The sequence below is a fragment of the Salvia splendens genome, chromosome 1 (genome assembly GCF_004379255.2).
Source record: "Salvia splendens isolate huo1 chromosome 1, SspV2, whole genome shotgun sequence".
Taxonomy (NCBI): domain Eukaryota; kingdom Viridiplantae; phylum Streptophyta; class Magnoliopsida; order Lamiales; family Lamiaceae; genus Salvia; species Salvia splendens.
Genome location: NC_056032.1, coordinates 42453972 through 42476192, shown reverse-complemented (window position 1 = coordinate 42476192; position 22221 = coordinate 42453972). Strand labels below are relative to the sequence as shown.

The following is a 22221-nucleotide window of genomic DNA, read 5'->3' as shown; positions in this document are numbered from 1 at the left end:
TGGAGGGAGCAATACTTAAGCGGCCACAAAGGCGGAGGCCCAACGCTTATCCTTGAAGCGGTCGCCGACTACCGCCTATGGATTTGGCATGCAGTTTTCGGTGTTGCCGGATCCAACAACGACTTGAACATGCTTTATTCTTCACCACTCTTCAATGATGTTTTGAATTGTGTATCACTGACGATCGACTTCACCTTCAACGGAAATGCATACCACATGGGTTACTATCTCGTCGATGATATCTACCCAAAGTGGTCTACTTTCGTGAAGACGTTAAGCAATCCGCAAGACGGGTTCTTTTTGCGCGGTGTCAAGAGTCTGCTCGGAAAGACGTCGAAAGAGCTTTTGGGGTCCTTCAAGCCCGATTCAACATTGTGAAGGTCTCGTCTCGGCTGTGGCACGTTAAGAATATCGCCGACATCATGTACACGTGTATTATCTTGCACAACATGATTATAGCTGACGAAGGACCGAGGACGCCTAACTTTTACGACGAGGAAGAAGCCGGAAGCTCAACCGCGAGGTCTCCCCGACGCCGAGGTGTGCATACGACGGTGGGCGAGAGGATCGAAACAAGACACACAATGCGCGATACCATAACCCACACTGAGGTAGAAGAAGACCTAATCAAACACATTTAGGCGAAATTCGGCCACGAGTAGTATTTTTTTTAATATTATGAATTTAATTATGTACTTTTAATTTTTAGGATTTAATTATGGAATTTTTAATTTTTAGGATTTTAATTATGTAATTTTTAATTTTTTAGTAATTTGTAATGTTATCAGATATTTTTAATGCATTTTAATATTGTGAAAATGTTTTTAGTAATGTAAGTATTTAAATTAAATAATAGAATGATGAGACCCTGAGCATATCCTTGCGGAAGAACATGAATATAGGTGTTGTGCTTTTGGGGAATAGCAGAGAGTAAAAAAACAATAAAAGTGGATTTGGGTCCATATCCGTGCTCTTTGGCAAGAGCACGGATGTAGATGCTCTTAGTTTTCACTATATTACCCATTAAACTACGAGCCATAACTAAACAATTTGCATTAATAAATGAAAACCAAATTAACTATATTCAGATTTACTATCTTACTCGTGTTCAATTCTTTATCCATCCACAAAAATTAGCTTTAGTAATGAACGGCACATGTTTTTTCAAAATTGACGAGATAAAAAAAAATGATTGAAATATTATTAGTTGAAAATTAGATTTAACTCAGAAAAATTTACCATAGTGAACGTACAAAAATAATACTAACAAATTAGAGCCATGAAAGAACTGAACGTGAAGATCCATTTGCAAATAAATATGGAAGTTGAAGAAGCTGTTTATGGATGTGTCTCTTGTAATACAATGTACATGTTCAGGGCTTTGCCCTAGGACCACATGAAGGAACTACCATTGCATTGGGAATTCAATCTATACTAGAAGACATGATTGGTACACAAATTTGATTTCCTTCTCTTTTTCCGAGCAGTAATGATACTAAACACTGAGCTTCGGATGGAAATCTGAGTTGATGAATGGCTTTGTGAACTCATCTACGCAAGCCATCCGTATACGTTCAGGAGTTGCCGGATTATCCAGAGGAAACCAACCACTAAGACCAGCATCTTCCCTCGCAGCTATGATAGCATCCTTGATTGCGAAGAATACAGCCGAGGCCAGAAAGAATGGAGGCTCTCCCACAGCTTTGGATGAGTGGATTGCCTTCGGATTAGGGGCATCCTAATAAACATGGGTCCACAATATATGGTTTATGCAACGAAATGAGAAGGTACAGAAGTATCTGAGTATCTCCAACAAACAGATTATTAAAATATGTGTAGAATACCCCACCATTTCCCCCCGACTGACTTAACCATATGAGAACGAGGGGGAAAAAAGCTTATACTGCATACGAGAATTATGGCAAGCAAAAAGTCACATTATTAATCTGATTACAGTTTTTTTAACATAGTTATGGGTTAGTAGTATATCTTGCTCTTCTTTATATGTCTACATCTCTAGATTCTAACTCCTTTTTTAGCCTCCTTGGGTATTACTGCTGGTTCATCCCTTCTATTACCTTGACGACAGTTTCTCAAATATTGCAGATAATAATTTATTAACACCTTTGGCAAGCAGTAACTAATACCCAAGGAAGCTGAAAAAGGAGTTAGTATGTTTACCTTAAGGAGGGAGATACTGAATTTCAATGGGACGTCATCCATGGATGGAATCTTGTAGCTTCCAGGACCACAAGTGTACAGACATCCTGCCGGTAACCACTTATGAGCAGCATCACCCCATTTTAGCTCTTCCAAAGCCACCCATCCAAGACCTTGTATAAATGCCCCTTCAATCTGTCGTCAAGGTCCAAATGAATTCTATAAATAAGAAAAAGCTGATTTTTTATTGGAACGCAGGCAATAATGAGAACAGAGGAAATAGATAGTATAGTTGTAGGCAATGATGACAATTATTCCGCAGATTATCATTCAAGCATCCACAGCATTAGAGTTTAAATTAACAGTTTCAAAGCATAAGAGATCAGCCAAATCACTGTTGAGCGTCCAGTCCCAGTTGGAAAAACACGCCCAAGGCTAGTATTTATTACCTGTGCAACACTAAATGATTGGAAGAAAGGTAGAGAGGTATTCAATGGAAGACCTTGAAATTACTGAGCTTATCAAGGTTATTAAATGCTGATCTCCAAGGACTAACTATCCCCCTATGAGTCTAGCTCTGCCCTGGAAGAGTAGGTAAATTAATATATTCTCGTCGTAAAAGCATCCCACTCTAGGTAACAGATTCACTCATCTCAGCATAAGAAATATTTGCTTTATTTCTTCAAGGATAGAGCTAAACATGAATGTTGTTCCTGTCAGAACTTCCTACAAGTGTACAACCACAAGTTGGATGATGTCCCAGAAAGGTGGTGTGCTCTGAAATACTTTTGGAAAGCTTCTCCGCGACTGTCACAAGGATTCATTTTTTTCTTTTTATGAGTCAACCTGGTAAGTTTCTGATATGTTTTATCTGGGGTCCAAGTCATATGGTTTCAAGGTGCATCACATCGGCTCCTGTTGCCGACAAGTCCATTTCCAAGTCAGTTTGAGACGGTTTAATTTAATTTTGTTTTTAGGGCATCATGTCCAGACCAGAATGTTTTAGAGAAAAAGATGAATTGATGCATTGATTACATAACAAACACTAAGGAAAAAATATCAAATTAAATGAGTGCTACCAAACCTTTTTTTGAGAGAAATTATACAAATAACAGAACCATTGATGAGTGAATCTAGAAATTCAATATGTCAGTGATGAACTTCATACAAAGAAGCAGGGAACATACCTGTCCAACATCAATAGCTGGATTCAGCGGAAGTCCAAGATCCAAAATAACATCTGCCTGTCTTGTATGGAAGTCTCCAGTTAATGTGTCAATTTCAACCTCAGCAAGTGCTGCCCCATAAGTGAAGTACCTGAATGGATTACCTTTACCAGCTCCCCAATCAAAGCCAATATCAGGAGTTTTATAAAATCCATGAGCAGAAAGGTCTATCCGCTCCATGTAGCATGCACTGACGAGCTGATAATGAAAGTAAACACTTGGTGTTATTGACTAAAACTAATTAATTCGTCATCATAAATAAAACCCTGCACGGCGAGTCTTGCAAAATGTGTATTTAAGAATAAGAATATACAGAGCATATAGAAACGACAGGCATATATCCAGCTACTAACAAGGAATAAGAAGACGAAACAAGAGGACATTCAAAGCTTAAAATACATAACTTTATGTCTTCACTACCCCTATATTTAGTTTGCACCAGCCTCCAGTTTGTCAAGCTTAGCCCATCAATAGTTCTTCCAATCACAGTTAGATGCAAAACAGCATCAGCATATATTAGAAATAGCTTTTTGTAGATTTATAAAATATTGATTGGGATATCAACACAGGGTTGCTAGATTTTGTGTCGAAGCTGAGTACATAGCTGTGGCTCACACAGTTACTAAGATAATTGGGGTAAACAATCTGCTTAAGGAATGGGGGTTCACTTGCAATGAACCTTTGCATTTGTGAAGTGTTTATTTAGTTATTTGAATATAATTTCACTCTAACATCAAAGACTATGATAAAGTGCACCAAATATATATCCTTCAATTCACATCATGTCCAATATCCTTTTCCTGAGTTTAGAACTTATTCTTTTCTAGTTTCTTCACTTCATCAAATTTATCGATGATGCTGGAGTTCCACTGAAGATATTTTATTATATTATAGGCTGAATGAGATCATTTTGGGCTATTATGGAATCCTATATAACTATAAGGTTTTCATTATTCATACAGAAGAGAAACTTTTAATTGAATGAATCTTCATGATCATTTTTACGTTTAATTTTGCAATTCCAATCAATGTTTCAACATGCCAGCATACACCATTAGAATGACAATTTTCTACCAATAAAAACACATCAGTTTTCGTGATTTCGCCTTTCGGCAACAGAAAAGAAAAACAGATCTCATAAATTTTAGTAATCTGCAAGGCAGCGGTGGAAGTTGCAGTAGTGAAACTCACTAAAATAAAAACAGCAAAACTATTACCTCGGCAAATGAAACAAAATTGTGTTTTGATGATATAGGTTCCATGCGTGCTTTTATTTGCTCACATGCATCTAAAACTGCAGCACCATATATATCAGAACTTGCAGAAGCAGCCGTTGGTGATGCATTTGGAACCTATTTGCGCAAGTATACAAGAAATTTTTTTGAGTCCACACAAAAACTGGTGAATCACGTACTTAAATGCAGGGCATGTCAAAATTATGGCATGAGGGCATTTTTGTGACTTTTCCAGTTTCCTAAACATAGGTATAAAAATAGTACTCCCTCTGTCCCTTAACAATAGACTAGTTTTACCATTTTGGGCCGTCCCCCAGAATTAGACAGTCTAAATATGGAAAGTTTTTCAACAAATAATAATCCTATACATCATTTATAATGTGGACCCCACAATCCACTAACGCTCATTCCACTACCTTTTTCCTCTCTCTCTTACTTTTTCTCACCTCTCTCTTGCTTTAGACACTGGGACATTTTTGTAAAACAATCAAACATTGGGATAAAAGTAGATATATACCCCCAAAAAACCAATACTAATAAGTTACAAATTAGGCACCTGATGTCACTCAAATGTGCAACTTGCAGGTAGCAATTTTGGCAACATTGGTCATAACCACATCTTTAGAATGACCAAGGAGCATCAGAAAATGCATATTCATTCACCTTATCTGTACTTGTCTCTGATATAAATACAGAGCTCAGCGGAATGTCAAAAGAAGACGCAGCCACCTGTGCAACTTTTGTATGCAAACCCTGTCCCATCTCAACGCCCCCATGTGTGACTAGCACAGTTCCATCTGTGTAAACGTGGACAAGCGCACCTGCCTAGGACCCACAATCATAGTATCATACAGACGAATCAAATTCACCACCGGAAGTTGAATAGGTTGAAGACACAAAAGCCTTACCAATGAGTATACAACAAAATACTACCTGATTCATAAATTTTGCAGTAAAAGATATGCCAAATTTTGTAGGGATAATAGCTACTCCGCGCTTCTTCCATCTATTATCAGTATTGAACAGCTTGGCTGCTTGTTGAACAGTAAGAAAGTCAGAGGATGTCTTGAGTTGATTCCAGAGACGCTCCAAGGTGCAGTTTTCAATTTTTTGACCATAATGCAACACCGAACCATCTCTCTGAAAATTCACCTCCTGCAAAACAGCAAAGAGAATAGATATATGAATATATAAATAAAAATATATATGTATATATCAAAACCTATTACTGCGTCAAACCACTAAGCAGAAACATACAAGCATAAGAAAATAATAAACAATGACACTGGACACTGCTTCGAGATAAAACATTTACCCTGATCACTTCCGGGCTTATCTTCAGTTCCATTGATATCCTTTGAATCCAATTTTCAGCAATCAGCATACCTTGTGGACCACCGAATCCTCGGAAAGCAGTATTACTAGGCAAATTTGTGAAGCAGACCTTTCCTTTGACCCTAACATTAGGGATCTCATAAACATTGTCAGAATGGAACATGGCACGTTCAAGCACCGCAAGTGAGAGATCAAGTGAGTTTCCTCCATTGTTGAAGATCTCAAGATCCAAAGCACGTATCTTTCCATCTTTCATAAAACCAACCTACAAAATGTATTTCCACAGAGTAAGTTAACCAAAAAATAACTAAACTAAATGAAGAATCATCAGTCAAAACATGTTCTCATTAGTAAGAGAGGCATATTAAAGAGGTTGTACCATAACCCTCTAGATCTTCCTACACACAGAAAGACAAGTACTCTCCCCCCCCCCCCCCCCCCCGAGGCAGAAAAACAAAACCAAAATAAAAGCAGCTTAAGATGTTGAGGACTTAACCTAGTGCATATTGTCAATTTACATGAAGCAATCCAGATGCAAATTCTACATGATGATATCAGGAATGCGAAAACTGTTAATTCTTAACCATTCACAGAAATAAGGTATACCTTATACTTCCCGAGAAAGCTATGCCGTTGTCCTGTTATCATCATGTCAATATCCCTATCTAGTGTAAGCTTTACTGGGCGATTTAGTAAATAAGATGGAGTGGCAGCCACGGCAGCAAGGAAAGCAGACCTTGTTTCTTTCCCTCCAAATCCACCACCAACTCTTTTAATCTTGCATACCACTTTTGACATCGGAAGACCAAGAACACGGGCAACATACTGTTGATGCTTCTTAGGGGCCTGGCAGAAATTCAGAACTTTAGCATGGACATAGAATGTCAATTTTTTCCACATTCATTTTGTAAAACAGACCAAAAAAACAAGAAGAAGGAAAAGTGCAATGGAAGCAGAGGCATGGCAAAAGAAGAATACAAAAATACTAAGTATAGAGTGCATCGGTCTGAACATGATGCGTACACAATCATGCCAAGATTGTAAATTCACATGAAATCACTGCCAATTGAGGTAATAGTACCAAATTAATAAATTGAAATAGGGTGATCAGGAAGGGGCCAAAATAAGGTAAGTCACTTGTTCTAAGAATGTGGAATTCATATTGCAATGATCTCCAAACACTTATAATTGTTAATAGAACTTTGGAAGCATTTTATGGGTGAGTATTCTCTAAAATGAGTATGCATGTCTCCTGCCACAATTAAAGCTTGCGCATGGCAAGAAGACTAAAGGAAAACTCCATCAAAGGCCACGCGCGAACCATGCATCAGTCAAATTCAGGTTAGTGAACTTACTTGAGTAGATGAGATCATATGAACTTCATTTCCACCATCAACAGTCCAAACTAAAGTGCTATTTGGCTCCAAGTAGAAATGTTCCTGACCACCAACCTGAACCTCTCCTTCTATTACTTTATCACACTGTTTTGATGAGAAACAGTGGTCCACATCACCTTTCCTCAGGAACCTTTCAGTTTCAGGGTGGAAACTGTTAGCTGCAATGGCTTCTTCAATAGATAAGACTGCTGGTAGTTCTTTATACTGAATTTGGACTTTCCGAGCAGCGAGCTTTGCATTTTCGTGTGTATCTGCCACAACCACCCCAATAACCTGAAAGGTAATGATTCCGCAACCCTAAGAATTTGATGATTGCAAATGAGGGGACAGCAAATTGAAAGTAAAAACAGTAGTTGGCCTCTTTTTTCTGCAAAGATTTCATTTCAGTGACAACATTCTCTTGTGCTAGATCATGTATCTGGGATACTAAAGTAATTCCATCTTATAGATTTAGCATCTAACATTTTTGTTTAGCAAGTATCTAGTTTACTGTCTTAAACCTTCTAATATGAATATATGATATTGCTTCATGACATTCTGGATAACATGTAGTACTACTACTATATGGAGTTCACGTCCAACCCTTCTATGAAATTGCTATCTCCAACACCAGTGAATAAGCTAGTATATTGTAATTACATAGTCGCAATCACTAGCACATACTATTGTAGAGGTCATGTATTAGGTTCCCTTGTTTATCTAATTATTTCAGGATTAGATTGTAACCTAGTTCTCTGCTCTCCCTGAAGGCATTTGGTTTTGAGTGTTAAGGTGTGATTGATAAATAATTCAACTTAATCAAATGTTTGGTTAGGCCACTTACTGACACAGCTCAGCCACATACCCAAACTGATGAAGAAAATATTTCCCAGCCATGGAAGAAATTGGATATTTACCTGACCCACACACGTGACTACTACTGAAGCAAAAAGTTCTTCGTCCACGACAACTGGTCCAACCATATTGATCCCTGGCACATGTTTTGCAAAAAAAATACCTGCGAACCCCGGAGAAGATTTTGCCACACTATCGTCAATCGCTAGTATACATGCATGAGGCTTCTTGCTCAATATCAATGCAGCATGTAAGCCATTAGGAGGCATAGGAACATCATCTGTATACTCTGCCTCTCCTGTAACCTGCCATCAGATAACACTTGGTTTGACTTCAGCAGAAAAAAGGGGCTGGCCAGAGGAATCAGAATGTCAATTTATTTTCAAGTACCACAGGTGGCTTTATTTTTCTTTTTAACTTTTTTTTTGTAAATAATTAACAAAACAAATATTTATTATTGATTTGAAGTATAGAGAGTGGACAAGATATACACCCTGGTACATAACAAAGTAAAACAAATAGTCATATAGCTAGAGTCGGTCTCTGTACCAGCTCCTGATAGTGAATGCCTGAAATCATTATGTTTTGGACCCATAAAGCTACTCACTCCAAATGCTAATCACTCCAAAACAATGAAAATAAATGGTAGATAAAATAATAGATGTCATGAACACAGAACATGAGTCCTCAGGAAAATGATAGTGTTCATAATCGTCTTGGTGCCTTTTGCATTGAAAGTGAGGACCAATATAGAAAAGGACATCTATCAACCATTTCTACTATTTTAGATAAAGACTCTTCTAGCATGAGTTATGAGAAAGTTGCAGCATCCGAGTGGTACCACACACCATCCCATCTTTCTCTTAGATGCTGATGCAAAAATCCAGTTATTGAAGTACTGAAAGCTACATAAATGCATCTTAGAGCACATGTGCTGAATATATATATATATATATATAGGTCCATGATCAATTGAGATTTTTTAGGCTAATTAAGAAATGAGATGCAACATCAGCCACTCATTTTTATTAAATGAGTGGTCCAGATTTTGCCACAAAAAATATTTTTAGATTAATTTATTATGAAAGGGTATAATGGTAAATTTAGTTGAAAACAAATGAAAACTAACTTCTCCCCTCCCATTCTTCTTCCCTTACGCCTCCACCTTCTGCTCATCTCCTCCTCCACTCTTTTCCGACCCTTCTCGCTGATGCTCCGCCTCAAATCACGGCAGCGCTCCTCCTCAGCCCGTCACCAGCTCCTTCCTCGCCGGAGACGCCGCCAGAGGTGGAATCCCTAGCTCGTCGTCCGACGCCTCGAGCAGATAGCCTAGATCCGGCCGCAATTCGCCGGAATCCGACACCAATTCGACGATTCCTTCCTCAACCTCTCCGGATTCGCCGCAATCCGACGCCGATTCGACGATTCTTTCCTCAGCCGCTCCGGATCCGTGACTGGAAGTGGGAGATGTAGTGATTTCCTCCTCGAAACTCTTCATGAACGAGTCGAGGTCGTGGATGGAAGTGCAGAGATCGGAATCCTCGCCGATTCCGTCCAACAGATCCTCCCTCAACCGCTCCACCTCCGGCGAGTCAATCTCCTCCGACTCCGTCTCCGTTTCTGTTATGGAATTATCAATTAAGCTATTGCATAGTTGTATACTATGATGCTTAGAGAAGATTAAGTCAAATAGTTGTTATTTTTTAATTACAATAATTGTTTTTGAGTTGTTGACAATATATACAAGCTTTTGACAAGCTGTTGACATTTGATATACAAGCTGATACATTTTACTATAAGTTGTTGACATTTGATATATAAGCCGGTGACACTATGACAACTATGGTGCATATCGTGTCAACGGCACATACATGTCATGTCAACTACGGTACGTATCGTGTCAACTACACATACAAGCCATGTCATCTGTGTTACAAGCCATGTCAATTACACGTACAACCATGTCAACTGCACATAGAAACTATGTCAACAACAATTATAAGTCATGTCAACTAGACATACAAGCCATGTCAACAATCCGACACATTAAAACACGAAATGGCACTTATACCCCCGTGTTGACATAATGTGATAGCTGTTGACATTTAGTTAATCTTGTGGATAGTGGCTGATATTGCATCTCATTTCTCAATTTAGCTAAATAATCTCAACCTAACAAGACCCTATATATATATATATATATATATATATATATAGGGTCATGATCTATGGCAAACACCTCTTAACCATATAACTAGAGAACAAATCATAGCCACAAGATCAAGAAAATCAAGGGCTAGTATTAATACATGTAATTTTCTAATTTAAGGAGAAATTAGTTCTCTCAATCACAAATTTACTCCATAATAACAAGGCGGTGGTATTATGGTAATTTTGTAAAAGCTTGATACCAAAATCAGGTTAGGCGCCCAGCAGAGGCTTCGAATCCACTTCCTCTGCATCTTCCGCAACGGCACCGGCGTCTCCAACGGCCGCCCCGTCTACACAGTGGTCTCTGGCACATCGCCGCCAAGGTCTTCTCCAACATCGTCACCGCAGTCGAAATTCAGGTGATGGTGTAAAATCACTGGAGACGATCATCTACAATAGTGACGTGCATAGGAAGGGGATGAGACACTAGCGCAACTTCGTAGTGGACAAATTTTTGTTTCTCTTTAATTTTAGAGCACATGATATCCCAGCTCTCACAGAAGATTGTTTCGATCTTTCAGCCTGTACAGATGGACACTTTAAACGGATTCGAGGATGGTAACTTCTAAATGCCTGTTTCTGCAACTAAATAGATAAGAAAGCTACCAAATTAGAAAGAAAAATACACTAACAAGCATGCATGTGCCACGACAAACTATTGCAAAGTTCTACCATCCCCCATCAAAATTTGAGAATTTGAGAGAGCTGATGTTCTTTAACCGAGTAGGAATTGTTATATATTAATTATATATAACAATTTTACACCATAAACAATTTTACCACCACCACCGTTACCGATGTGTTTTGTAAACAAGAGTGAAGTAAAATCATGCTAAGAGTGATGTGTTTTGTAAACAAGAGTGAAGTAAAATCGGAATAAGAGTGATGTATTTTGTGAACAAGAGTGAAGTAAAATCGGAATAAGAGTGATGTGTTTTGTGAACAAGAGTGAAGTAAAATCAGAGTAAGAGTGATGTGTTTTGTGAACAAGAGTGAAGTAAAATCAGAGTAAGAGTGATGTGTTTTGTGAACAAGAGTGAAGTAAAATCAGAGTAAGAGTGATGTGTTTTGTGAACAAGAGTGAAGTACAATCTGAACAAGAGTGTAGTACAATCAGAGTAAGAGTGATGTGTTTTGTGAACATGAGTGAAGTAAAATCAGAGTAAGAGTGATGTGTTTTGTGAACAAGAGTGATGTGTTTTGTGAACAAGAGTGAAGTAAAATCAGAGTAAGAGTGATGTGTTTTGTGAACAAGAGTGAAGTAAAATCAGAGTAAGAGTGATGTGTTTTGTGAACAAGAGTGAAGTACAATCTGAACAAGAGTGAAGTACAATCAGAGTAAGAGTGATGTGTTTTGTGAACATGAGTGAAGTAAAATCAGAGTAAGAGTGATGTGTTTTGTGAACAAGAGTGAAGTAAAATCAGAGTAAGAGTGATGTGTTTTGTGAACAAGAGTGAAGTAAAATCAGAATAAGAGTGATGTGTTTTGTGAACAAGAGTGAAGTAAAATCAGAATAAGGGTGATGTGTTTTGTGAACAAGAGTGAAGTAAAATCAGCTGACACTAGTTTTAATTTAGCAATGGATGTGCTTCCTATTTTTCCTATCACCCATGCACATGTAGAATATTGAATTTTGAATATAACCAACAAATAATTTAAATCAACTAATTCAGTAAAAAAGGAGCTACGAAGTACCAGAAGCTTAAAATTACAAAATTCATGTATTTCAAAGTACTGTATTAATTATTATAAATAAAATTTATTGGTCTTCTAAGGGAAGTCGATTTTTCTTATAAATTACGATAACAACAGTTTGGTGAGATTACTCCTAGTTCCAATAATTAATTCATATAAATTTGTCAGCATAGTGACCGCAATCCGCCTTGATGCAATTTGTGCCGGCGCCACCAGGACCGGCAAGTTGTATCCTTTCACGAGGCTCAGGTCGTAGATGTCCATCCCGTTGAAGCTGTCGAGTGCGAACTCAGCCAGAGTCCGTACTCAGGCGTACGCAATCGCCGAATCTCTCTCTCAAACCGAGCATATGCGGAGTATACCAGAAAGCATTAGATGGCCTCATTGTTCCACAGCATCAGAAGCTGGAGAGGCAGTGCTGCCATTAAAAAATCTGACATGACATAGCTTCCCACCAGCTTCATCAGCAAACATGATCTTCCTCTCCACCTTCGGGAAACTATCTTTTGCTCTCCCGTTTTCTCAATTCACAATCAATCATCCCTTTTTACTCTCCAAGTTATCAAATATTCTTGCTGTAGCTTTTCCACTTTCTGCAAATCTTCTGGAAAAAAAACAGAGAATCATGCCGTGATCGAAAAACGGAGTTCACCACGATTCCAATTTCAGTTCGAACGTTGTGACAATCGATGTTGGTGGCCAGCTTTTCCAGACAACCAAACAAACTCTATCTTCATTCGGCTCCAAATCCTTCTTCTCTAAGATCATTTCCGACTCCAGCGCCGCCGTCCCCTTCATCGACAGGGACCCCGAGCTCTTCTCCCTCTTCCTCTCTCTCCTCCGCACCGGAAATTACATAGTTATTTAAATTTCATAATGTAATTTACAAAAATACCCTTGGTCTATTTAATTTTATTAAAATAAATAATATTTGTTCCATTAAGATGTGTGGCTGAGATTTGTTCTCTAGTTATACACTTAAGATTAGTTATATCTTGATCACTATCCTATATATATATATATATATATATATATATGATAAACATCTACCCCAAACAAACAATTGAAAACAAGCTGCAGGTGGCACACTTCTTGAATATTAAAACACTATTTAACAGTCTAAATTATGCAATAGAAACCTGCAGCCTTGAAGAAAGATGTACTTCAGGAGCACCAACAGCAGTCCCACGCCTTACGATTTCATAATCTTGTCTTCCTATAGTAGAAGGATAGTGAAAAGATTTTATTGTGGAAAGATAAGATGCTGGTACTGCTCCATTGAACCCTGGAAATACATCCATCTGGTGAGACACCCACAAGAAATACTTGAAGAAAAAACTTAGGATTAAAGATCTCCGAAACTCCACCATCCCCCCTGGAGCCTCATCCTTCAGGATAATGTCCTTCTCCAGTACTTCTAAAGAACCATGATACAACTCCTTGTTCCAATGCTTCCCTAGCAGAAACTTATTGGTTTCAATTGCAGAAATAGAATAAGGAGCAACACCCCCATAAACAATTGATGCATCAGAAACTATCCATTTCTGGTCTTTCTTTTCAAGACAGGCGCGCATTCCAGCATTCACAATAGCTATGTCATCATCTCGCCTATGAGCTTGCTTAAATGCTTTCACAAATTCATATCGAGAGTTCCAAGGGAGTAAAACAAAAAGAAGGATCTCATTACTTGCCAGATCAACTTTACGATAATCCAGGAAAAAATATTCTGCTGCACATATCCTTATGTTTCCTTTACAATCAGAAATGTGAAACTTCGCTCCAGCAGCCATCCATAGAGGGTTGAGGTCTGATATAGGACTAGCTGTACAGATATTTCCACCAACAGATGCAACATTTCTTATTTGTGTCCCAGCAAACCATTTTAACTGTTCAAGGATGGCTCTGCAAGATGAAGTTTGAAAAGGAGCACGCTGGTCTATAACTAATTTTAGTACTTTGACTAGTTCTGAAAGTTTAACAGCTGCACCAATCTCCAACCCCTCATCTTTTATGTTCAATATATTAAGTTCAGGCACGTGAGCAATATGGACAAGAACTGGATAGTGCAAATTTTTAAGCCTTGTTTCAACTCCCACCTCGGTGTTACCAACAACTAATTTTGCATTCGGGTATCTTGTTTTTATATCAAATACATGCTGAAGGCTTAGTGGACGATGCCACTTAAGGCCATTAGACCCAGTCAAATATAAAGCAGTTGATTTCCTCATTAGAAGCTCCGGGGGGAAAATAAGTTCTTTACTAGTGTATGCAGCTCCATCAGTATCACTGTAAGAGATTGGCTTTAGAATATCACTGCTACAGCTACTTATTGTGGTAGTTACTACAGCATCCTTAATATTCTGCCCACATGAACATGGTTTACCTGTTGATGGGCAAACAAACTCACTGCTCGAAAGGCCTGAGGATTGAATTGTGTACAAGGCATCATCTGTTCTCGCAAATACACGGAAAGCATCAATTATCGGCCTATAACCCGTGCATCGACATAAATTTCCAGCAAGATTTTCTTTGATGTCCTCTTCTGTGGGTGGGTTTTTAGAAGACCTTAGTAGGGCATACATGGACATAACAAAACCAGGGGTGCAAAAACCACATTGTGAACCATGTGAATTTGCTAATGATTCCTGCACCAGGAACAAGTGTATCACAATAGATGTCTACAAAGTATGTCATCGAGCAAATCCATCACGGGTATGAAATTAGATAACCTTGTCCTTGGTACAAAATGCATATGAGCTAGTACTTGAGCAAATAGCAAATAGCATGAATTTACATGATGTCGCACAGGGCTAACTCCCAGCATCATCAACAAACAAAGAAATCAGGAAGCAAATGTGTGTCTACATTAAGAAGAAATCCTTAAGTCTTTAAGGCTCCTTAAAGGTATTGTTTCCCTAAGAGAAGTATGTGAGAGTTACCAAATCTATCTTTTGAATGCAAGGTCAATCAAAGTACCCTTTGTGAACAGTAGAACTAAATTCCATAGATTGTAATGTTGGGGAAAACTTGGAACAAAAATCTACTGGTAAGTGTTTTTCTATCTCAGCATGTCCGAGTTTAATCATAAAGAGAAATGGTCTGTTTATTGCAACTTAAACCTAGAGCAACTGTGATAACATTACCAGAAAGTCTAAAATGGAAGTTTGCCTACTTTCTGTACAATGACAGTGGCTAAGAAAATGGAAGAAGAGAAAAGCTACAAAATGTTGCCACTCTTTTATTCTGCTACTCCATATTTATTGTTCTCCTTAATTTTTATGTATGATCAACTCACAGATATAAGGAGTCTATCCATTGACATGGAGAAGTAAGTCCAGTACTCAAAATTTAAGGTCATTGTACAAAGAGATAGAAACAAAAATGAAAGACAGAAAGCAGATTTGCATCCAAGTTAAGATAACTACTAACCGCGTTATAAAATTAAAGGCAATACACAAAACTTGCAATATCAGCAATGTTATAATTTTTAAGTTGAGCATCATTCAGACTATAACTATCATTGATGAAATAAGGATTCTACCTGTATAGGATGTAACCCATATCTGCAACTACCAATACCCTCAACTGTAATTACATGCATTCCTTCGACAGAATACAAAGGAGCCAAGCATGCATTAATAGCAAGATGCCTGAAATTTGTCAAGAAATGAAAATTAAGAGTAATTCCTGCTCCTTTTATCATTAATTACCCAAAAATAACAAAAATATTGGCATGTAGGCGAAGTGCAACATCACCAGAGAGAACATGTTCAGATGAAGTTTAAAAGCTACCAATGAAGACACTGTTATGTATAACATAATAGCATTAACATTTACAGAGTACTGTGCAAATGAAAGTCTGAACAGATCCAAGTAGAGAAAGACTTCATGGCTCTGATGCAACAAGAAATTTGAGCCTGAACCGCACAGTGGTGAAGCATATACAATACGATAATTACATGGCACAATTGTCGTGTTAGTCACAACAATGATCAGTTCATCCAACGTCATTTTATATCTGGATATTCATAAAATTGGAGTCTGACATGTTTTGTTATTATCATTGTAAGAAAGCTTATAAATATGTATTGAAGTTTTACTCATGTCTTGTCATTATCATTGTGACAAAGCTTATAAATATGCATTGAAGATTAACTCAAATGTGAGCTCACTCACACCAGAGAGAGAGAGACAGAGAGACTCACACACATTTCTTCAAGTTTTGGTCAAGATAGGAAATCATCACCGTGCATGCTCCACAACCTCCTTCACCACAACCAAGTTTTGTACCAGTGAGGCCCGTATCTGCATTACAGATGAAAACACAAGACACGCTCAAACACACATTTATCTTCCCATAAGCATCAAATGTAAAGAGTTGCAAAGGTAGTAGCTTTTGAGACACATTCTATCATACAATATAAGTCCTCTCCCCTCGCCTCCTTTAGCTTCATACTCGTCTTTTCCTTCCCAAACCTGTTCTTCTTTGTTAAGTTTTATTGAGTATTTCTGAGTAACCCATCACACATGTTTTATTCTCTAAGCTAAGCAATCGGAGCATGAACTGAACACATGCTTTCCCTATTACTGACAAGCGAAATCAGTTTCGATTCATTTCCATCAAATCAAAATTATCGTATGCAACAGTAAGAGCTGGAAATTAAAATGAAGAGAGTAGCAGAAGAGTTGTGTTACCTCGGAGATATTCGAGAAGGGTGAAGTGAGCCAAGCCATCGGGTAAAACTCGACGGACTCCATTAACGTAGAGAATCGGTTGATTTGATTCGGATTCTGCGTCATCTCTCTCCAATTCGTTCTCTCTAAGCAAAGACCCCATCTTTCGCGCGCGAAGCTCTCTGCTCCTTCCCGATCTTGCTCTATCCTCTTAAATGTATGGGATAATCAAATGATGAGTCGGTGCTTGCAATGGAAAGGCGGTAGGAGATGACAGTAGAAAGCTTGCTTACATTTCTTGTGATTATTTTGGAACAATCCAATTAGACTGTAATCAAGCTGAGTGGGGACACCATTATTAGGAGTACTTGATCATCATTTTCTTATCTCTTAACTCAAAAGTTGGGTTTGGTCCCCTGTGCTTAGGCATGCACAATCCGAACCGGACCGCCGGTTCATGAACCGAAACCGGCGCTGGCGGTTCAACGGTTCAAGCGAGCCGGTTCAGGTTCAGAAATAGCACGAGCCGGTTCAGGTTCAGAAATAGCACGAGCCGGTTCAGGCAGTTCAAAACCTGCTGTTCGCCGGCTCAAACCGCTGGTTCATAACATGAAAAAAAATAATTGTTTATAAAAATCAACTTTTATATATAAAAATCAATTTTCACAAATAAATAAATACAATAATTTCATAATAACCCATATTTATTTGTTGGTCCTATGATTCTAAGAACCATTATTGGTTGTTTCTCTTTTATAGAGATATCATTGAATATTTTGTGTTTCACTTTCAATGTGGGACAAAATATGTTGAAATATTTTATTGTATAACTACATGTTTAGATCATTCATTCATCTTTTTCCAATGTGGGATACAAAACTTTCTTTTGTTTTCTACTTTTCTTTATTTTTTACTACATTTTATTATTCACTAACTTTATCTTTATTTTTGTTGTGATTCATTTTCTAAGACAAATTTATAGATAATAATATAATCAAATAGAATAGTTCAATTAAATTCGAATATTGCATGTTACTCATAATTTGTATATTTATAGAATGTGGGTGTGTTCAAATAATAATAATAATTGGATTTAAATGTGCTCACTTTTAAGAATTCTAAGAAACCATTCTTGGTTGTTTATCTTTTATAGAGACATCCTTGAATATTTTTTGTTTCACTTTCAATGTAGGACAAAATATGTTGACGTATTTTCTTTTATAACTACATGTTTAGATCATTCATTCATCTTTTTCCAATGTGAGATACAAAACTTTCTTTTGTTTTCTACTTTTCTTTATTTTTTACTACATTTTATTATTCACTAACTTTATCTTTACTTTTGTTATGATTCTTTTTCTAAGACAAATTTATAGATAATAATAGCATCAACTAGAATAATTTAATTAAATTTGAATGTTGCATGTTGCTAATAATTTGTATGTTTATAGAATGTGAACGTGTTCAAATAATTGAATCTAAATGTAAGTATGTTGCTAATTTTTCTCAATATATTGATTAAAATGTGAAAAAACAATAATTAATATAATTGGTATAATAATGATAAAAATAGATAACTAAAGAATGATTTGTTTAGTGGTATATATAGTTTAAATATTTATATATTAGTAGTAGACTAATAGTATGATTTTGTATAATAATTATTATTCTAATAGATGTAGTATAATTTATATAAATAAAATTATTATTTGTGAATATATTCTTGATAGATAAGAATAAACCATTATTGAGTAATATGATTTGTATATAGATAAATAATTATTCATATTATAGTTATCACTAGATTAATACAATTTGTATAATAATTATTCTCTTAATGTTTATACAGTATAATGGTATTTATTAGTTAACATACACATAAACTTATACACAAACAAATCGATATTGATAAAGAATTAAAGAATAATACTTTATGTAATGTTAAGTTGTAATAATAGAAGATAGTTAAGATATAAACAAATATAAACATAGATGATGGAGATGTATCATGTAGTTATAAATAAGGAGTTTTATCCCACATTGAAAGAAGAGCAACACGTCCAAGAACATGTAGCTATAAAAGATAATCATCCAATACACTCTCTTTTAACCCAAAGGCTCAAGTCCAACATTAAGTGTAAATTGTAACTTATAAGTTGTGACTTGTAGTCTCGTTGAAATAAACACAAGAACGAGAAGAAAAAAAATTCAAACCGCCGAACCGGCTCGGAACCGGCGATTTCGGCCAAAAATCGGCGGTTTTCAACCGCCTCGTGAACCGCCGGTTTTTTGAACCGGAACCGGAACCGGAACCGCCGGGACCCTTGGCCGGCCGGTTCCGGTTCATGGAAATGGTGAACTGTGAACCGCCGGTTCCGAACCGGAACCGGTTGTTTTTGAACCGTGTGCACACCCACTTGTGCTCAAAGCCACACCAGAGGTGTTGTTAGAGACATGCTATTATTTTATATAAATTAAACTTAATATTTTTTAACATTTTTTTTATAAATAAAATATGTGTATATTAGAGCACACCATGGGTTCCAGATCCGTCAAAAGTTAGCAAGTAGGCCTCCCATATCCAAATGTTATTGGATAGGCTGAACCAATAACTATTCAATTTATGCAATTTGTAAAAGAAATTTCCAATCTAAACGTGAAGCTTATTATCTTTAAATTCGAACACAATCCGCACTAGTGATACGATTCTTTATGGATTGACACGGTACCATAAACATACAGATCATAATACAACAACCAAACGATAACGACAAAAAAAATTAATATCATATTTACACGAATAAAACCTTATAAAAAATGAAATAAATATAATTAACTCAAGCAATTGTTACAAAATCGATAATTGGCGGTCTTGGCTATGAAATCCACGATGGGAAGAACGGTGGCCTTATTCAACGACACATGGTGCATCGATGATTGGTCATCGTGGTGGACTGGCAACCGTTGAAGATTGGAAGGAAATAAAACTAACTCTATTTCTAAATTTAAATAAATGTTAAAAAATAAAAATAAAACTATATTGCTTAGTTCTTAATGGTTATATGAACCCAATTTGAAATCATCTGGTCGTCATCAAATTGACCCGATAAGATTCGTTAAAACTTAATACTAACCATGTGTTCAATGTCAGGTCAAAAACTGCAAACCCTATGTCACGCCCGCATTTCCTAAGGATAGGAAGTACGGTGGACCGCGACTAGGGGAGGAGTAAAGAAGCGGGGAAGAAAGGGGAAAAACAAGAATATTTGACCCAAAGACATTTAATAAAAGGAAATTCATTTTAAAACAAGGTACTGTAGCGACATTTCAAAAGTTTAAGTAACCAGAGTTTAAATGAAAACATTGTTTCGGATTACAAGCAGCGGAAAAAGATCAAGAGACAGATAATGCCGGGTATGACGACACGACATTATCCAAAACAAAGTGAAACGCATTTTGACTTTAACTGTTCAACATCCGTCCTCCCCATCGCCGCTCAACCTGCACATTAAGAAAACAACATGCAGGGCTGAGTACTTATTGCACTCAGTGGACACACGCCAAAATCATAGTTTGTCATGCCATAACAGTGTAACATTGGGGTTTTGAGTGTAATGAAAATAACCCAAGTACACCAAAATATATTTCATAAATTCGACTGCGCAGTCATTTTCCGATATTGCCACCCTTATTCCCTCAATCATACACTATCTGATCCAAACGGTGACAAGGGGCGTGGCCACACCCCAGGTCATCTAGACCGGCCAACTTGCTCTCAGATGGCACCCAGTCTCGTGTACACTAGCCTGAGGGTTCGCAGCCCAACAGACCCGAATTCGATTAAACATATGTGGTAAACCACTTCAGATAGGTTTCAAATCAAAACATTTGGCAAGACAAACAGTTCACCTCCATAAACAATTCCGGAACAGAGTCCGTATTAAAAACAACCCACGTAAAAGTAGGGTAGAAAAGCCCACCTCGATTGCTTAGCTTTTAAAATAATTCCCTTCTTCAACCACACTTTCCTCGTAAACGATCACCCTTTTGAAAGATAAATTGTATCATGATTAGAGTCAGAAGAGACGAGACTTTAAACGACAATGCATGATTCCTACGTGGACGACTTCAACATCTAGCACGTTACACGTATACACACTTAACAACATGTTACAAAACAAACACACAAAGACACACGTTCGAAACACACCCCGCACGCAAACGACGTACCCAAAACGCGCACACGACACACGAACACAGCACTCCAAGTCCTGGCATACCCTTACTGTGCAAACGGCTCACTTGGCTCGGAAAAGGTTCGGAAAAACTCGGAAAAAGGATCGGCGTCTCGACATGGCTCGGTGTCTCGGCCGCTGACTCGGCACCTCGGCCACCTGTTCGGCACCTCGGCCGCTGGCTCGGCACCTCGGCCGCCTGCTCGGCACCTCGGCCGCCTGCTCGGCACCTCGGCCGCTGGCTCGGCACCTCGGCCGCCTGCTCGGCCCCTCGGCCGCTGGCTCGGCATCTCGGCCGCCTGCTCGGCACCTCGGCCGCCTGCTCGGCACCTCGGCCGCCTGGCTCGTCCCGTGCACACTCACTTTCCTCCAACTTCCGATTCTCAAACCCTATACAACATTCACACCACACATTCTCCGTCCCAAAACACACCCAGACACCTGGGATCATCCCTTCAAAACCCCCCCACAACACTGCCCTAGGCCGGCCCCTAAAACTCTCGGCCAACCCACGCAAAACCCTCGAACCAAACACTGATTTTCCCGAGCCATCTCTTGGTCAAACATACCCACATTCATCACAAAAACATAGCACTCAGAATCACGCCAATTGCACATGAAAACATCTCCCAAAAACATACAACTCGCGAAACTGCGCAGTTTACTTGCAAAAATCATAATAAATTCATACGACATCCAAAGAGGCTGAAAATTACACACCACACAGAAGCCACATTAACCTTTATACAGTTCAAAATTCGTACCCAACGGAGATCGTTTGCTTAGATAAAAAGGGGTCGGAACCCACTGCCAGTTACTACCAAAAACATGCTCAACCATATCACAAAGCCACAAACCCTATTCAGCATCTAAACCATCCAAAACGTCCTATATGCATGAGTTTTCGAATTAAACAAGGGTTAGGGTTTGGTTACCTTTCTTGGATAGTTCAAACGTAAATTCGAAGCTTTCCCTACACCGATTTACAACGTACGAGCGTAACACCTTGAAGAAGCCAAGATGATGATGAGAAGGGGATGAATGGGGAAAGGTAAACCGAGAGAGAGAGAGGGGCGAGAGCTTACCGTGAGAGCACACTTCGAGAGAGATGAGAGCTAGAGAGCGAGAGAGAGAGAGAGAGAGAGAGACCGAGAAGAGAGAACGAATGGAAAAGAGGGGGAGGGAAATCGGTTATGAGGGAGTGGGGGCGGTTGAGAG

At 38.1% G+C, this 22221-nt stretch overlaps 1 protein-coding gene and 1 long non-coding RNA gene across 6 annotated transcripts; both read right to left on the bottom strand.

The window, feature by feature from the left end:
• Positions 1–1285: 1285 nt before the first annotated feature.
• Positions 1286–17106, bottom strand: LOC121753030 (xanthine dehydrogenase 1-like). 5 transcript variants are annotated; one of them, XM_042148171.1, is made up of 14 exons: positions 16790–17104; positions 16300–16399; positions 15636–15744; positions 13234–14739; positions 8250–8492; positions 7312–7626; positions 6563–6802; positions 5937–6221; positions 5555–5776; positions 5285–5446; positions 4604–4738; positions 3348–3584; positions 2182–2355; positions 1286–1738 (listed from the first exon to the last, which is right to left on the bottom strand). In XM_042148171.1, exons 1-14 carry the CDS (start codon positions 16929–16931, stop codon positions 1496–1498), a joined length of 4113 nt encoding a protein of 1370 aa, XP_042004105.1. In that variant the 5' UTR covers positions 16932–17104; the 3' UTR covers positions 1286–1495. The 5 variants fall into 5 exon arrangements, 4 of the variants coding, with proteins under 4 accessions (XP_042004105.1, XP_042004114.1, XP_042004132.1 ...); XM_042148189.1 differs by lacking the exon at positions 1286–1738 and having other exon boundaries at positions 2222–2355; positions 3348–3404; positions 3491–3584; positions 16790–17106; XM_042148180.1 differs by lacking the exon at positions 16790–17104 and having other exon boundaries at positions 16304–16399.
• A 3650-nt stretch (positions 17107–20756) lies between these two features.
• Positions 20757–22221, bottom strand: LOC121805576. The gene is made up of 3 exons (XR_006051512.1): positions 22089–22221; positions 21939–22008; positions 20757–20812 (listed from the first exon to the last, which is right to left on the bottom strand). It is a non-coding gene; the product is annotated as an uncharacterized LOC121805576 (long non-coding RNA).